Raw genomic sequence first — 15428 nt, 5'->3', positions numbered from 1 at the left:
TGGGGAGGCTCATAGGGCGTATGGGGGTCAGGCGTGGCTGCGATATGATGAGCAATTCCGTCAGCGGAAGGCGGTTCGGCCGGCGATTCGGTGGGACCAGAAGGATATTGCTCTCTGGTTACGGGTTACGGCTCCGGTTAGGCAGCCCGTTCCCGGGAGCGGTGGCCAGGGAGGCCAGTCTAGTCAGAGTGGACCAAGCGGCGGGGGAAAGGCGGGGTTTTGCTGGCAATTCAATGAAGGCCAGTGCAAGTTTGGGGCCACGTGCAAGTTCAAGCACGTGTGCTCCGAGTGTAATGGTGCATCACACGGGGCGGCAAAATGTCTGCGAAAAAAGAGGTCCGGGAACCAGCACGGGGCTGGTCAAGGGGGTGTCGCCGGTGAGGGTGGAAAGGATGGCCCTTTATCTAAATGAGTATCCGGATAGGGCGGCAGCTAGGTTGCTTTATGAAGGGTTTAGTGTTGGTTTTGTTATTCCTCCGCCTCCTTATGAGGTTCCGGTTACGGGGAGAAATTTAAAATCGGCTTACTTGCATGTGGAAGTCGTGTCGGAAAAGTTGTTAAAAGAAGTTTCGTTGGGGCGCATGTCGGGGCCATTTGTGGAGTCGCCGGTGAAAGATTTAGTTGTGTCCCCTTTGGGTATTGTCCCTAAACGCGAGCCCGGAAAGTTTCGTTTGATTCAACATTTATCGTATCCCAAAGGTTCGTCGGTAAATGACGGGATTGATCACGAGTTGTGCTCCGTAGTTTATACCTCATTCGATAAGGCGGTGGGGTTAGTGCGGGCTGCGGGTCCTGGGGCGCTGCTAGCAAAAACTGACATCGAGGCGGCGTTCAGGTTGTTGCCGGTCCATACAGAAAGCAACGGCTGTTGGGTTGTTTTTGGAATGGGGCCTTTTACGTGGATCAGTGCCTTCCGATGGGGTGTTCCCTTTCTTGTGCATACTTCGAGGCGTTTAGTAGCTTCGTGGAGTGGGTAAAGAGGGGAGTATCCGGGGTCGACTCGTTGATCCATTACTTAGATGATTTGTTATGCGTTGGCCCGGGGGGTTCGCCGGTTTGCGGTAATTTGCTTCATGCTCTACAGAAGGTGGCGAGGGATTTTGGGATTCCTTTGGCGCCGAAAAAAAAACAAAAAAAAAAAAAAAAAAAAAAAAACGGAGGGCCCGGTAGCGACGATTTGTTTTTTGGGAATCGAAATAGACTCGGTGGCAATGGAGTGTCGTCTCCCGGCGGATAAGTTGGGTGCTTTGAGGCTGGAGGTTCAACGGGCTTGTAGAATGAAGAAAGTGACGCTGAGGGAGCTTCAGTCGCTGCTGGGGAAGTTGAATTTCGCCTGCCGGATTATGCCGATGGGGAGGGTGTTTGGTAGGAGGTTGGCGGCGGCAACGGTGGGAGTGCGTGCGCCGCATCATTTTGTGCGGCTCAAGGAGGAGTACCGTGCTGATCTTCAGGTTTGGAATGACTTCTTGGGCCAGTTCAATGGTCGCTCGCTATGGATGGCCCCAGCGCAGGATACGAGTGTTTTGAATATTTTCACGGATGCGGCTGGGGCGGGTGGTTTTGGAGCTTACGGGGGAGGTCCGTGGTGCGCAGGTCAATGGCCGGCTAGCTGGGTGTCCAGTGGACTCACGCGGAATCTGGCCCTGCTCGAGCTGTTTCCCATCGGGGTGGCGGCTACCATTTGGGGGGACAGGCTCAGGGATAAGAAGGTCCGTTTTTTTTTACTGCGACAACATGGGGGTGGTGCTTGCCATTAATAACATCACGGCGTCCTTTCCTCCGGTAGTTCAATTGTTGCGACATTTAGTGTTGGTATGTTTGTCGTTGAACGCGTGGGTGGTGGCGGTGCATGTCCCGGGTGTACGGAATTGTATCGCTGATGCTCTTTCTCGCTCGCAGTGGGACCGGTTTCGGCAATTGGCACCGGGAGCGGAACGTCTCGGTTTGGCTTGTCCGCAGCATCTTTGGGATCTGGTCTCGGTCCTGTAGAACAATTGGTACAAAGGTCTTTGGCGCGCACGACGTGGAGTGCTTATGCTGCTTGTTGGAGGCAGTGGGAGGAGTGGGTAAGAGAGTTGGGTGACGTCAATACGGATAGAGACAGGTTGGTGGCACTTTTGTACTGGTTAGGGGACGCCTGGGAGGCGGGGTTTTCAGTGGCGAAGGTGAACCGGTTCATGTCTGCGGTGGCGTTTGGGTTTAAGTTGCGGGGCTTTCAGGATGTATCGAAGGAATTTCTGGTATCGCAGGCTTTGAAGGGGTTGCGCCCCGGGGTCGGTTATGTGCCCAGTAGAGTGCATGCGGGGTTTTACGCCAAACAGGGGGTCTCCAGATTTGCCTTTGTTACGTCAGGTGGACGGGTCGTTTTTGTCCAGGTTTCAGTTTGGAGCTGTATTTAAAAAATGTTTGACGGCGGTTGGTGTCGCGGCAGGCTCATATTCATCTCATTCCTTCAGGATTGGCGCAGCAACAGAAGCGGGGCGCTGGGGGTTGGATGATGAGGGGGTGAGGCGTATTGGTCGTTGGGAGTCCAACAGGTTTAAGTCCTATGTCCGCCCCCATATGTTATGAATTTTGCTGTTAACGCTTTACAAATGTTATATGGTGGTGCCTAATTGTTTTTTCAGTTTCAGAGTCGCCTCCGTGTTTGGGGTGGTTGATGGGTCATTCTTACGTGCACTGGGGGGCTTTGAGGGCGGACGTCCGCCCGAATGGTCGCCAGTTGCGCATTCCGCGACAGGATGCGGTTGTGCATTGGCTGGGTTTTAGAGGTATGTCGTGGAGCAGGGTGTTGGCGGAATTCCAGACATATGCTCGGCTTGATAGGGTTCCGGAGGTCTTAGTGTTGCACGTGGGTGGGAATGACTTAGGAGTCCGCCCCTTTCGTGAGTTGGTGCGGGATACCAAACATGATATGTTGTGTTTGTGGGTATCTTATCCCAAGTTGGTGATAGTGTGGTCGGACATAGTCCCAAGAAAGCATTGGCGGTTAGCTAGATCTGTGGAGAGAGTCAATAAGGCTCGCATTAAAGTTAATCGGGCGGTGTCCCGTTTTGTGGCAAAAAACGGGGGCATTTGCGTGAGGCATAGGGATTTGGAGTCAGGAGTGGGGAATTTCTGGAGGAGTGACGGGGTTCATCTGACCGAGGTTGGCATTGATCTTTGGAGCTTGGCGATAGCAGAAGGAATAGAAAGGGCGGTGGTGGTGTGGAGGAACTCACAGGCTTAAGGTGGTCAAGGCCTGTTTCGCTGTGGCGGGGGGAGTCCTTGAGGCCAGTCAGTACAAAATGGTGGGGGGGTCGCATCGGGGGTATGCGTCCCCCAAAAAAGGTACATGGTTGAAGACTTCATCGGGTGGTATCCCTTTGAAGTGGTCTTCTGGTAGAAGGTATATCACTTGAAGGCTTCATCGGGTGTTATCCCTTTGAAGTGGACTTCTAGTGGTCGGTATATCACTTGAGGGCTTCATCGGGTGTTATCCCCTTGAAGTGGACTTCTAGTGGTCGGTATATCACTGGAGGGCTTCATCGGGTGTTATCCCCTTGAAGTGGACTTCTAGTGGTTGGAGCCATCTGCAGAGGTGAACGGTGCTTCCGAGCTGGTTTACGGCTGGAGGTAATTGGTGGTTTGCAGATGGCTAATTCGGTGTGTTCTTTAAAAAGGACTATCTGAGGGGGCTTCAAGGACTTCCTCTGCTCGGGTTAATGTTATGACCCATGTTGGGTCATGTGAATTATTAGGAGGAATTCTCTGGTGGATTCCTAACTAGTTATCCGAATGTTTCGGATTTAAATTGTTTTTATAAAACTGTGAAATTAATAAACGGCTGCTGTGGCCATTTCACATCCAACCTCGGTGTCATGTGTCGTTACTAAATGGGGATGGGGGATAGTATGGTTTAAGGTTAACACACGACTCTACCTAGGCAGGTCATGTCTCTTACATCTACTACATTATCTGTACTCAGAGAGTTATCACTGTGTTATCTGTGGTGTTACATAGGAATGCAGGTAACACTACTATCTGTATTTAGAGAGTTATCACTGTGTTATCTGTGGTGTTACATAGGACTTCAGGTGACATAACTACATTATCTGTACTCAGAGAATTATCAGTGTTATCTGTGGTGTTACATAGGACTGAAGGTAACATCTACATTATCTGTGGTCTTACATAGAACTGCAGGCAACACTACTACATTATCTGTAATCAGAGAGTTATCTCTGTGTTGTTATATAGGACTGCAGGTAACATCTACTACATTATCTGTGCTGTGCACATATGTGCTTGTGTGCGTATATATGGGTCTGTTTGTGAATGTGTCTTTGTGCTTGTATATATGTGCCTTTTATGTATTTGTAGATATCTCTGTCTGTGTATTTATCTGCCGGTGTGTGTGCGTAGATGTGTCTGTACGTCTATATATTTACCTGTATGTATGTATGTATGTATGTATGTATGTATTCCAGATGTGTATATGTATATTTGCCTGTATGTCGAAATATCTGTCTTTATGTATGTACAGTATATATGTTCCAGGGTGTCTATATATGTGGTTAATTTTTGGTTTGTGTAGGAGGCGGCAATAGAGAGTCCCGCACAGGGCGCCATCCAAGCTAAGGCCGGCCCTGGCTGTCACTAACCCTAGTCAGAAGGAACTCCGCCGCTGCCTGCGCCGCATGACCTCCTCGGCTCCTCCGGTAAGTCACACCAGGCAGAGCGGAGAGTGGTAGCGGTAGGCTACCGCTCACCGGTCTGTTCACAGTGTGGCGCTAAGTACAAGGGGGGAGTGTGGAGCTATTTAAAAGGGGGGGGGAATGTGCCATTATTTACAAGGGGGGGGGGGTGTGGCACTATTTACAAAGGGGCAGCGGGTTGTGTGTGGCACTATCTACAAGGGGGGGAGTGTGCCGCTATCTACGAGAGGGGGAAGCGGGCTGTGTGTGGCACTATCTACAAGGGGGCTGTGTGTGCGCTATATACAAGAGAGGGCCTGTCTGTGGCACTATCTACAAGAGAGGGCCTGTGTGTGGCACTATCTACAAGGGGGCTCTGTGTGGCACTATCTACAGGGGGCTGTCTGTGGCCTTTTTAATTTATTTTCTTTTAATTTATTTTTATGATAATTACATTATAGAATTATATCGCTTGTAAAATGTAGAAATGCTTTTATACTCGAGTTACATTAAAAAAAATTGTGACAAAAAAATTACACCTCATTGATTGGTAGAGAAAGCAAACATGGCGAGAGGGAAGGAAATGTCGGGAAATAAGTTGGGGGGGGCGCCAATCTGAATCTTTGCCCCGGGTGCAAGAGAACCTAGCTACGCCTCTATGTCAGATAGAAGAGGTGTGGTGAGAAGTGGCAAGCTGCTGGCACTACTGTGGAGGGGGGGGGCACTGCGGCTGGCATTGTTATAGGCATCAATGTGTGGCTGGCACTGTTATGGGACCATTGTGGAGCTGTTTGAGTTCTATTTTAAGCAATTTAAAAAAGCAATTTAGGGAAAAATATTACTGTTATGTTTAGTGCAGGCCTGAGCAGGTGGTACATGACTATTCTCTCTTTGCTGTTCTTTGAATACTTGCGTCAATCACCGTCCTCGACTGTTACTGTGTTATCCCTCCAGTCAATATTCCATAAATGTCTCAGATGGCGATAACCAATCTGACAATGTGGCCCTCGGACTAGAAAAGGTTGTGCACCTCTGCTTTAGGCCAGCTTCAATAGACTATGCGGTCTGATATGCTCCTCAGAGGCGTAGCTTGAAGCTCCTGGGCCCTAGTGCAAGAACACCTACCTATTATGTGCCATTTATAATACTGGTGCCTTATTATGAGGCAGAAGGCCCTCAGGCACCAGAGCTGGGTGCTACTTCTACCTTTGCATCGTCCATAGCTATGCCCCTGATGCTCTTGAAAGAACTACTCACAAATTGTGTTCAAATGTCTATTGCCAGCATAAAAATAATTTGACTGCTAACGTACATTCTGGTAACTGTTGTTTTTTTTTAAAGGATCTTGAGCCCTTTGATTCCTACACATACATCAAAAAATACATACCGAGTCTGACAAAGTACTTTCCAGGTTGTCTAAAACAATGAGCGGCACTCAGAACCCATGATGGGTATATCAGAACTCCACCACAGTGAAACTTCTTCTCATAAAGAAGCAGGGCCTGCAAGTACAAGAGGAAAAAGTAATTTTATTTTACTAGTAAGGTGGAAATATTGTTAAGTGTATTATTTTACTGGAGGAATAAATAAAATAAAAAACTTATTTTACATGGTTTTACTAATTTCTTCTGAAACTACAATAGAACTAGAAACCCTAGAAACTTTCAATTGAATTGTTTTACATAAGCATGGAGTATTCTGTGTATTAATAGATACGTTTTTTCTTATAACCTTTTTCCTCCATTAATTATTATAGTCTACAGGAAGTAAAATTACTGGAAATTCATTTAGTATTCTCATTTAAATTCTCATGTAAATCTTCTACAGTACATTATAACTACTACTTTTTAACTTATCGGGCCCCTTTCTAACTAATATCTGTGACTAGTGACCTCTGCTGGAATAAGACTATAATAACATTTGTCACATCAAAGAAAGATCCAGATAAATAACAGCGGGCTCCTGAGTGGACAGGTTCTGGGACCATTCATATGCAAACTGTCTGGTTCTTGCACAATGGGTTCTGCCTTGTAATTCCCTCTTAGTAAAGGTCTAGCTCTGATTAATGTTTATACGAAGCTCATAAGGGGCATGGAGAATCTAAGGGGGAACATAATTAATTTATATAAATATATGAATGGCCCATACAAAAAATATAGTGAACTCCTGTTCCATGTAAAACCCCCTCAAAAAACAAGGGGGCACTCGCTCCGTCTGGAGAAAAAAAGGTTCAACCTGCAGAGGCGACAAGCCTTCTTTAGGCTGGATTCACACGAGCGTTGCGTTTTTGCGCGCGCAAACAACGCGGCGTTTTGCGCGCGCAAAAACCATTTGACAGCTGCGTGTGTCATCCGTGTCTGATGCGCGGCTGCGTGATTTTCGCGCAGCCGGCATCATAGAGATGAGGCTTCTCGACGCCCGTCACTGTCCAAGGTGCTGAAAGAGCTAAATCTTTCAGCACCCTCGACAGTGAATGCCGAACACAACAGCGAAAAACCTGTAAAAAAAAAGATAAAGTTCCTACTTACCGAGAACTTCCCGGCCGTTGCCTTGGTGACGCGTCCTTGGTGACGCGCCTCTCTTGACATCGGGCCCCACCTCCCTGGATGACGCGGCAGTCCAAGTGACCACTGCAGCCTGTGATTGGCTGCAGCCTGTGCTTGGCCTGTGATTGGCTGGAGCTGTCACTTGAACTGAAGTGTCATCCCGGGAGGTCGGACTGCAGGAAGGAGACAGGAGTAATCGGTAAGTTAGAACTTCGTTTTTTTTTACAGGTTCATGTATTTTGGGATCGCAAGTCACTGTCCATGGTGCTGAAACAGTTTAACTCTTTCAGCACCATGCACAGTGAATGTCTCCCGACGTCGCGGACCGGAAATTTTTTTGCCGGGTTCGGACAAAACGAGTTAGCTTCGGTTGCTTCCGTGCGACATGCGTGGTTTTCACGCACCCATTGACTTCAATGGGTGCGTGATGCGTTGAAAACACTGAATCAACGGACATGTCGTGAGTTTTTGGCAACGGAGCAACGCTGCGCAAAAAACGCTGCCATGTCTGCACGGCCCCATTGACAAATATAGCTACGGGCAACGCACGTGAAAATCTCGTGCGTTGCACGCGCGTATTTTACGTTCGTCTGAATAAAGCCTTACTGTGAGAACTGTGAATTTATGGAATAGCCTACCGCAGGAGCTGGTCACAGCAGGGAGAGTAGATGGCTTTAAAAAAAGGCTTAGATAATTTCCTAGAACAAAAAAATATCAGCTCCTATTTCAATGTGTAGAAATTTTTCCCTTCCCTTTCCAATCCCTTGGTTGAACTTGATGGACATGTGTCATTTTTCAACCGTACTATGTAACTTCTCGAATACATAATTATAAACAATGTTTTATAGGATCTAATTTATTTTTGTAGAATTTGTTTTTTTGGGTTATTTAATTTTTTTAATTGCATACAAGGCAAGGTGTACATAGTAAAAAATGGAGGCTCTATGGATCCCCATTCTCCCAAACACCAATATGTTCTGAGCAAATTGCTCTCTCTTAGACAAGAGCCAGACATTATTTTTCCTTCTACAGGTAATTATGACCTGTACCAAATAAATAAAAGGTAGGAGACCTTCTGATTTTGTCAGGTCACCTTCAATACATCTCTTCTTTTTGGCATGTGTTCCTGGTTTTCTTTTAAAAATGCAAACCACAACTGAACAGTGGTGTGTGAACTCAGCCTTAAAGGGATATATGGGAGAATTGTATCGATATTTTTTTTTTTTTAATAATAATGATTAACAGTAAAGCAATATACAATGAAGAAGGTGAACCCCACTCACACTGCCAGTATTATATATATATTTTTAAAAAAGCTATAAGATGTATTGACCTGCCAAGGGCTGTCTCCTTTGCGTCCTTTCTTGGCTCCAGTGAGACGTGCGGACAAGTCGAGGTTGTAGATTTTCATTTTGCCACAAGGAAATTCCACTACAAGACAAGCACAAACGGTTAAGTGCTATCTGCAAGGGCTTTGTTATAGACACAATAAATACATACATTAAATGGATCCACTCAGCCAAACTGAACTCAACCAAAACCCTATCCAGATATTTTAGCAAATCAAGCTGGTTTTCCAAGTTCATGGAAAAGAAAACGCTGAAATTTGTAAATATTAATAAACATGTTCCTACCCTAGCACTATAATTAGAATAGTGCCCCTGCTTCCCGATACGGCCGTGCTTCACGTGACCTGTGACATAATCTTTAGTTCCTGCTCTAGATATGCTATGGTGATGGAGCCGCTAGTCACTCACCTGTACATGAGATGTCGCTGGTGACTTTCCACACAGTGACCGGTCAATTTAGCAGCAGGGAACACGCAAGCGCGGTCGACACTGTACTCTGCGGGCTGTAGCTCCAAGGCCCTGTTCACATGAAGTTTTTTTGCAGGCAGAAAAATCTGCCTCATTTGACCTGCCTGCAAATTCTTGCCGTGTTTTTTTTTTTATAGCTACCTTTTCACAACAATAACAGATTTCATGAGTGGGGAATGGAAAAAAAAAGCAATATTTCACGCTGTTTTTTACAGTGCGTTTTATATAACATGGTTACTTTATTGTACAGGTCAATATGATGGCGATACTACATATGTGTATTTAAAAAAATAATAATAATTAAACCACCTTTTATGGAAAAAATAGTTTTACTTATTTTTTTTTTGTCCCCCTAAGGGACTTAACTAATTGGATCATTTGCTCGCTGTTATAATGCTTTGGTATACATATTATATCAAAGCATTATTGCCTGTCAGTATAAAACTGACAGGTAGACAGGTGTCTACGGCCCAGACACCTTCCCGTAAATATACGGGAAGGTGCCCTTCGGCCATAAAAATAAATGGGTTCGTAATTACGGACCGACATTACAGTCCATAGTTAATGACGATATCTACGGTCGTGTGCATGGGGCCTAACCATCTAGATGCTGCAGTTACTATTATCTGCAGCATCTTAGGTTTTAAATGTCCGGGATCAGAGATAACTCCGATCCAGGCTGTTGCATCTGGAAATAGGCTGTATATTACAGCTGACACTCGCCGCAGATGGCACGGGCACAGCTCCTGTACCCGTGCTGTCCGATGGACGTAACTGGCCCATTTGCGGGAATGTACTGCTAAAATGAAAATACAGTTAGATTTGTGGGAAGGGGTTAAAGGGATATTCCAGGTCTCTGTTTGTAGTCATTGAATGGGAATCTTTATTGATTACTTCCATAGACTGAAAACCTGTCCTGTCATATGATTTGAAGAATGTAAAAATCAAACATAATAAAAAAAAAACTACATAGCTTTTCATTATACAATAAATAAGCTTCATTTGTAGAACCTGGAATATCCCTTTAACTCCTTCCCACAAATGGATGTAACTGTACTTCCATTTTAGCAGTACATTCCCACAAATGGGCCAGTTATGTATATCGGGTAGCACGGGTACAGGAGCTGTGCCTGCGCCATCTGCAGCGGGTGCCGGCTTTAATATACAGCCGATATCCCGATGCAACAGCCTGGATCGGTGTTACCACTGATCCCGTACGTTTAAAACCTAAGATGCTGCAGTCAATAGTGACCGCGGCATCTAGGTGGTTAGGCCCCATGCACACGACCGTAGATTCCGTCCGTAATTACAAACTGTAATTACAGTCCGTAATTACGGACACATTCATTTCTATGGCCGACGGACACTTTCCGCATATTTACGGGAAGGTGTCCGGGACGTAGACACCTGTCTACCTGTTAGTTTTACACTGACAGGCAATAATGCTTTGATATACTACGTATGCCAAAGCATTATAACAGCGAGCAAACGATCCAATTAGTTAGGTCCCCTAGGGGACACACAAAAAAAAAAAAAGAAGTAACGTTTATTAAAAGAAAAAAGGATACACAGTAAAAAAAAAAACAGTAAAAATAAATAAAAAATAAATAAAACAATTTTTTCCATAAAAAGTGTTTTTATTTTGTAAAAAAAAAAACCCACATATGTAGCATCGCCATCATATTGACCTGTACAATAAAGTAACCATGTTATACAAAACGCACTGTAAAAAACAGTGTAAAAAAAAAGTCAATATTCCTTTTTTTTCCCATTCCCCACCCATGAAATCTGCTATTATTGTGAAAAAGTAGCAATACTTAAAAAAAATATTCATATTTGGTAGCGCCGTAATTATACCGACCCATAGAATAAAGCTCACATTATTCATGCCACACAGTAAATGAACTGCGTAAATTTAAAATGCAAAAATCACTGGTAGAATTGTAGTCTTTTCCATTCCCCCCTAGAGCAGGGGTCTCAAACTCGGCCGGGTAAGTGGGCCACATATAGAAAAAATGGGAAGTTGATGGGCCGCATTACTTTCAAATTTGATACAATACAAAATTATTGTTAATCAATTAGTTATTTGAACTACTATAACACTATATTACTATAATAATACTACATTACTATAAGAATAACGCTAGGTTTAAAATTTGAGATATTTCTCCACGTGCTTATTTTAACAATCCAGTTTTCCAGTTTAAGTGTCGCTAAATGCAGTCCGGCGGCTCAGTCAGCAGCGTTTGGCAGACACACATGTCAAGATTGGGCAGCCCCTTTTTAGATAGTGCCACAGTGCCCTCTGTAGATGCTGCCGCAGTGCCCTCTGTAGATGCTACCACAGTGCCCTCTGTAGATGCTGCCGCAGTGCCCTCTGTAGATGCTGCCGCAGTGCCCTCTGTAGATGCTGCCACAGTGCCCTCTGTAGATACTGCCGCAGTGCCCTCTGTAGATGCTGCCGCAGTGCCCTCTGTAGATGCTGCCGCAGTGCCCTCTGTAGATGCTGCCACAGTGCCCTCTGTAGATGCTGCCAGTGTCCTCTGTAGATAATTACAGCGCCCTGTGTAAATAATGCAACACACCAGTGGCGTAACTACCGCCGTAACTGCCGTAGCGGCTGCTACGGGGCCCACGGCATGAGGGGGCCCGTGTCGCCCGCCGGCACGGGCCCCCACCATGGCCGGAGGCTCCGCTAGCAGCCGCTATGGCTGCTACAGCGTGACGCCACTGAACACGACTACGGCAGAGCAGGGAGGTATCTCCCCGCTCTGCCATTAAACAAAAGACATGTATCCCCTATCCACAGGATAGGGGATACATGTGTGATCGCTGGCATTGATAGGGAGAACGGGGGACCGAAAGTCCCCTGAAGTTCTCCATCACAAACCTCGGACTTCCGGCGTCTGTGTCGGCAGCTCCGTAGAAATGAATGGAGCGCTGGTCACGCTTGTGCACATGCGTGACCAGCGCTCCTTTCATTTTTATTGAGCTGCGCAGACGCTGGAAGTCAGAGGTTAGTCATGGAGAACTTCGGGGGACTTTCAGTCCCCCGTTCTCCCTATCGCTGCCAGCGATCACACATGTATCTACATCCTGTGTATAGGGGATACATGTCTTTTGTAGGACACACTGGAGGTCGCATTTTTTGGGGGTTTGGGGACGCTGTATGGCATTACCTACAGGGTGGGCTGTATGGCGTTCCCTACAGGGGGGGCTGTATGGCGTTCCCTACAGGGGGGGCTGTATGTCGTTCCCTACAGGGGGGGCTGTATGGCGTTCCCTACAGGGCGGGGCTGTATGGCGTTCCCAACAGGGGGGGGGCTGTATGGCTTTCCCTACAGGGGGGGCTGTATGGCATTCTCTACAGGGGGGGGGCTGTATGGTGTTCCCTACAAGGGGGGGCTGTATGGCGTTCCCTACAGGGGGGGGCTGTATGGCATTCCCTACAGGGGGGGCTGTATGGCGTTCCCTACAGGGCGGGGCTGTATGGCATTCCCAACAGGGGGGGGCTGTATGGCGTTCCCTACAGGGGGGGCTGTATGGCGTTCTCTACAGGGGGGCTGTATGGCGTTCCCTACAGGGGGGGGGGCTGTATGGAGTTCCCTACAGGGGGGGGCTGTATGGCATTCCCTACAGGGGGGGCTGTATGGCATTCCCTACAGGGGGGGGCTGTATGGCACTATCTACAGGGGGGGCTGTATGGCTTTATCTACAGGGGGGCTGTATGGCGCTATCTACAGGGGGGGCTGTATGGCGCTATCTACAGGGGGGGCTGTATGGCGTTAGCCCCCTCTGTAGATAGCGCCATACAGCCCCCCCTGTAGATAGCGCCATACAGCCCCCCCTGTAGATAGCGCCATACAGCCCCCACTGTAGAGAACGCCATACAGCCCCCTCTGTAGATATCGCCATACAGCCCCCTCTGTAGATAGCGCCATACAGCCCCCTCTGTAGAGAACGCCATACAGCTCCCTCTATAGATAGCGCCATACAGCCCCCCTGTAGATAGCGCCATACAGCCCCCTCTGTAGATAGCGCCATACAGCCCCCTCTGTAGAGAACGCCATACAGCCCACTCTGTAGATAGCGCCATACAGCCCCCCTGTAGATAGTGCCATACAGTCCCCCCTGTAGATAGCGCCATACAGCCCCCTCTGTACATAGCGCCATACAGCCCCCTCTGTAGATAGCGCCATACAGTCCCCCCTGTAGAGAACGCCATACAGTCCCCCCTGTAGAGAACGCCATACAGCCCTCCCCCTGTAGGGAACGCCATACAGCCCCCACTGTAGAGAACGCCATACAGCCCCCACTGTAGATAACGCCATACAGAACCCCTGTAGATAGCGCCACACAGCCCCCTCTGTAGATAGCGCCATACAGCCCCCCTGTAGATAGCGCCATACAGCACCCTCTGTAGATAGCGCCATACAGCCCCCCTGTAGATAGCGCCATACAGCCCCCTCTGTAGATAGCGCCATACAGCCCCCTCTGTAGATAACGCCAGACAGTCCCCCCTGTAGATAGCGCCATACAGCCCCCTCTGTAGATAGCGCCATACAGCCCCCCTGTAGATAGCGCCATACAGCACCCTCTGTAGATAGCGCCATACAGCCCCCCTGTAGATAGCGCCATACAGCCCCCTCTGTAGATAGCGCCATACAGCCCCCTCTGTAGATAACGCCAGACAGTCCCCCCTGTAGATAGCGGCATACAGCCCCCTCTGTAGATAGCGCCATACAGCCCCCTCTGTAGATAGCGTCATACAGTCCCCCCTGTAGAGAACGCCATACGCCCCCTGTAGATAGCGCCATACAGCCCCCTGTAGAGAACGCCATACAGCCCCCACTGTAGATAACGCCATACAGCCCCCACTGTAGATAACGCCATACAGAACCCCTGTAGATAGCGCCATACAGCCCCCTCTGTAGATAGCGCCATACAGTCCCCTCTATAGATAGCGCCATACAGTCCCCCCTGTAGAGAACGCCATACAGTCCCCCCTGTAGAGAACGCCATACAGCCCTCCCCCTGTAGGGAACGCCATACAGCCCCCTCTGTAGAGAACGCCATACAGCCCCCTCTGTAGATAGCGCCATACAGTCCCCCCTGTAGAGAACGCCATACGCCCCCTGTAGATAGCGCCATACAGCGCCCTGTAGAGAACGCCATACAGCCCCCACTGTAGATAACGCCATACAGCCCCCACTATAGATAACGCCATACAGAACCCCTGTAGATAGCGCCATACAGCCCCCTCTGTAGATAGCGCCATACAGTCCCCTCTGTAGATAGCGCCATACAGTCCCCCCTGTAGAGAACGCCATACAGTCCCCCCTGTAGAGAATGCCATACAGCCCTCCCCCTGTAGGGAACGCCATACAGCCCCCTCTGTAGAGAACGCCATACAGCCCCCACTGTAGATAACGCCATACAGAACCCCTGTAGATAGCGCCACACAGCCCCCTCTGTAGATAGCGCCACACAGCCCCCCTGTAGATAGCGCCATACAGCCCCCTCTGTAGATAGCACCATACAGCCCCCCTGTAGATAGCGCCAGACAGTCCCCCCTGTAGATAGCGCCATGCAGCCCCCTCTGTAGATAGCGCCATACAGCCCCCTCTGTAGATAGCGCCATACAGTCCCCCCTGTAGAGAACGCCATACAGCCCCCACTGTAGATAACGCCATACAGAACTCCTGTAGATAGCGCCATACAGCCCCCTCTGTAGATAGCGCCATACAGCCCCCTCTGTAGATAGCGCCATACAGCCCCCTCTGTAGATAGCGCCATACAGCCCCCTCTGTAGATAGTGCCATACTGTCCCCCTTGTAGATAGCGCCATACAGCCCCCTCTGTAGATAGCGCCATACAGCCCCCCTGTTCCCTACAGAGGGGGCTGTATGGGGTTATCTACAGGAGGGGGCTGTATGGCGCTATCTACAGAGGGGGCTGTATGGCGCTACCTACAGAGGGGCTGTATGGCGCTATCTACAGAGGGGGCTGTATGGCGCTATCTACAGGGAGGTCTGTATGGCGTTATCTACAGGAGGGGCTGTATGGTGCTATCTACAGGGGGGCTGTATGGCGCTATCTACAGAGGGGGCTGTATGGCGCTATTTACAGGGGGGCTGTATGGCGCTATCTACAGGGGGGGCTGTATGGAGTTCTCTACAGGGAGGTTTGTATGGCGTTATCTACAGGGGGGCTGTAAAATAGGCACTATCTACAAGGGGGGGGGGTTGTGTGACACCCAGGGGAGGGGGGGCCCCAGTCAAAAGTTTGCTATGGGGCCCAGTCTTTCCTAGTTACGCCCCTACAACACACTCCTAGATAATGCCACAGTGCCCTCTGCAGATGCTGCCACAGTGCCCTCGGTAGATGCT

The 15428-nt window shown here is 48.5% G+C and overlaps 1 protein-coding gene across 1 annotated transcript in view; it reads right to left on the bottom strand.

Annotated features, from left to right (window-relative positions):
* Positions 1 to 15428, bottom strand: part of PROC (protein C, inactivator of coagulation factors Va and VIIIa) — a 77810-nt gene that overhangs the window by 5204 nt on the left and 57178 nt on the right. Inside the window, exons 7-8 of the mRNA XM_075861396.1 lie at positions 8556 to 8653; positions 6064 to 6178 (exon numbers count right to left, since the gene is read on the bottom strand). Of these exons, the coding sequence (XP_075717511.1) occupies positions 6064 to 6178; positions 8556 to 8653 (213 nt within the window). The remainder of the gene's footprint in view (positions 1 to 6063; positions 6179 to 8555; positions 8654 to 15428) is intronic.

Source organism: Rhinoderma darwinii, chromosome 4 (assembly GCF_050947455.1).
Source record: "Rhinoderma darwinii isolate aRhiDar2 chromosome 4, aRhiDar2.hap1, whole genome shotgun sequence".
Taxonomy (NCBI): Eukaryota; Metazoa; Chordata; class Amphibia; order Anura; family Rhinodermatidae; genus Rhinoderma; species Rhinoderma darwinii.
The sequence above is the reverse complement of the archived record's forward strand: the minus strand, read 5'-3'. Positions and strand labels throughout refer to the sequence as shown.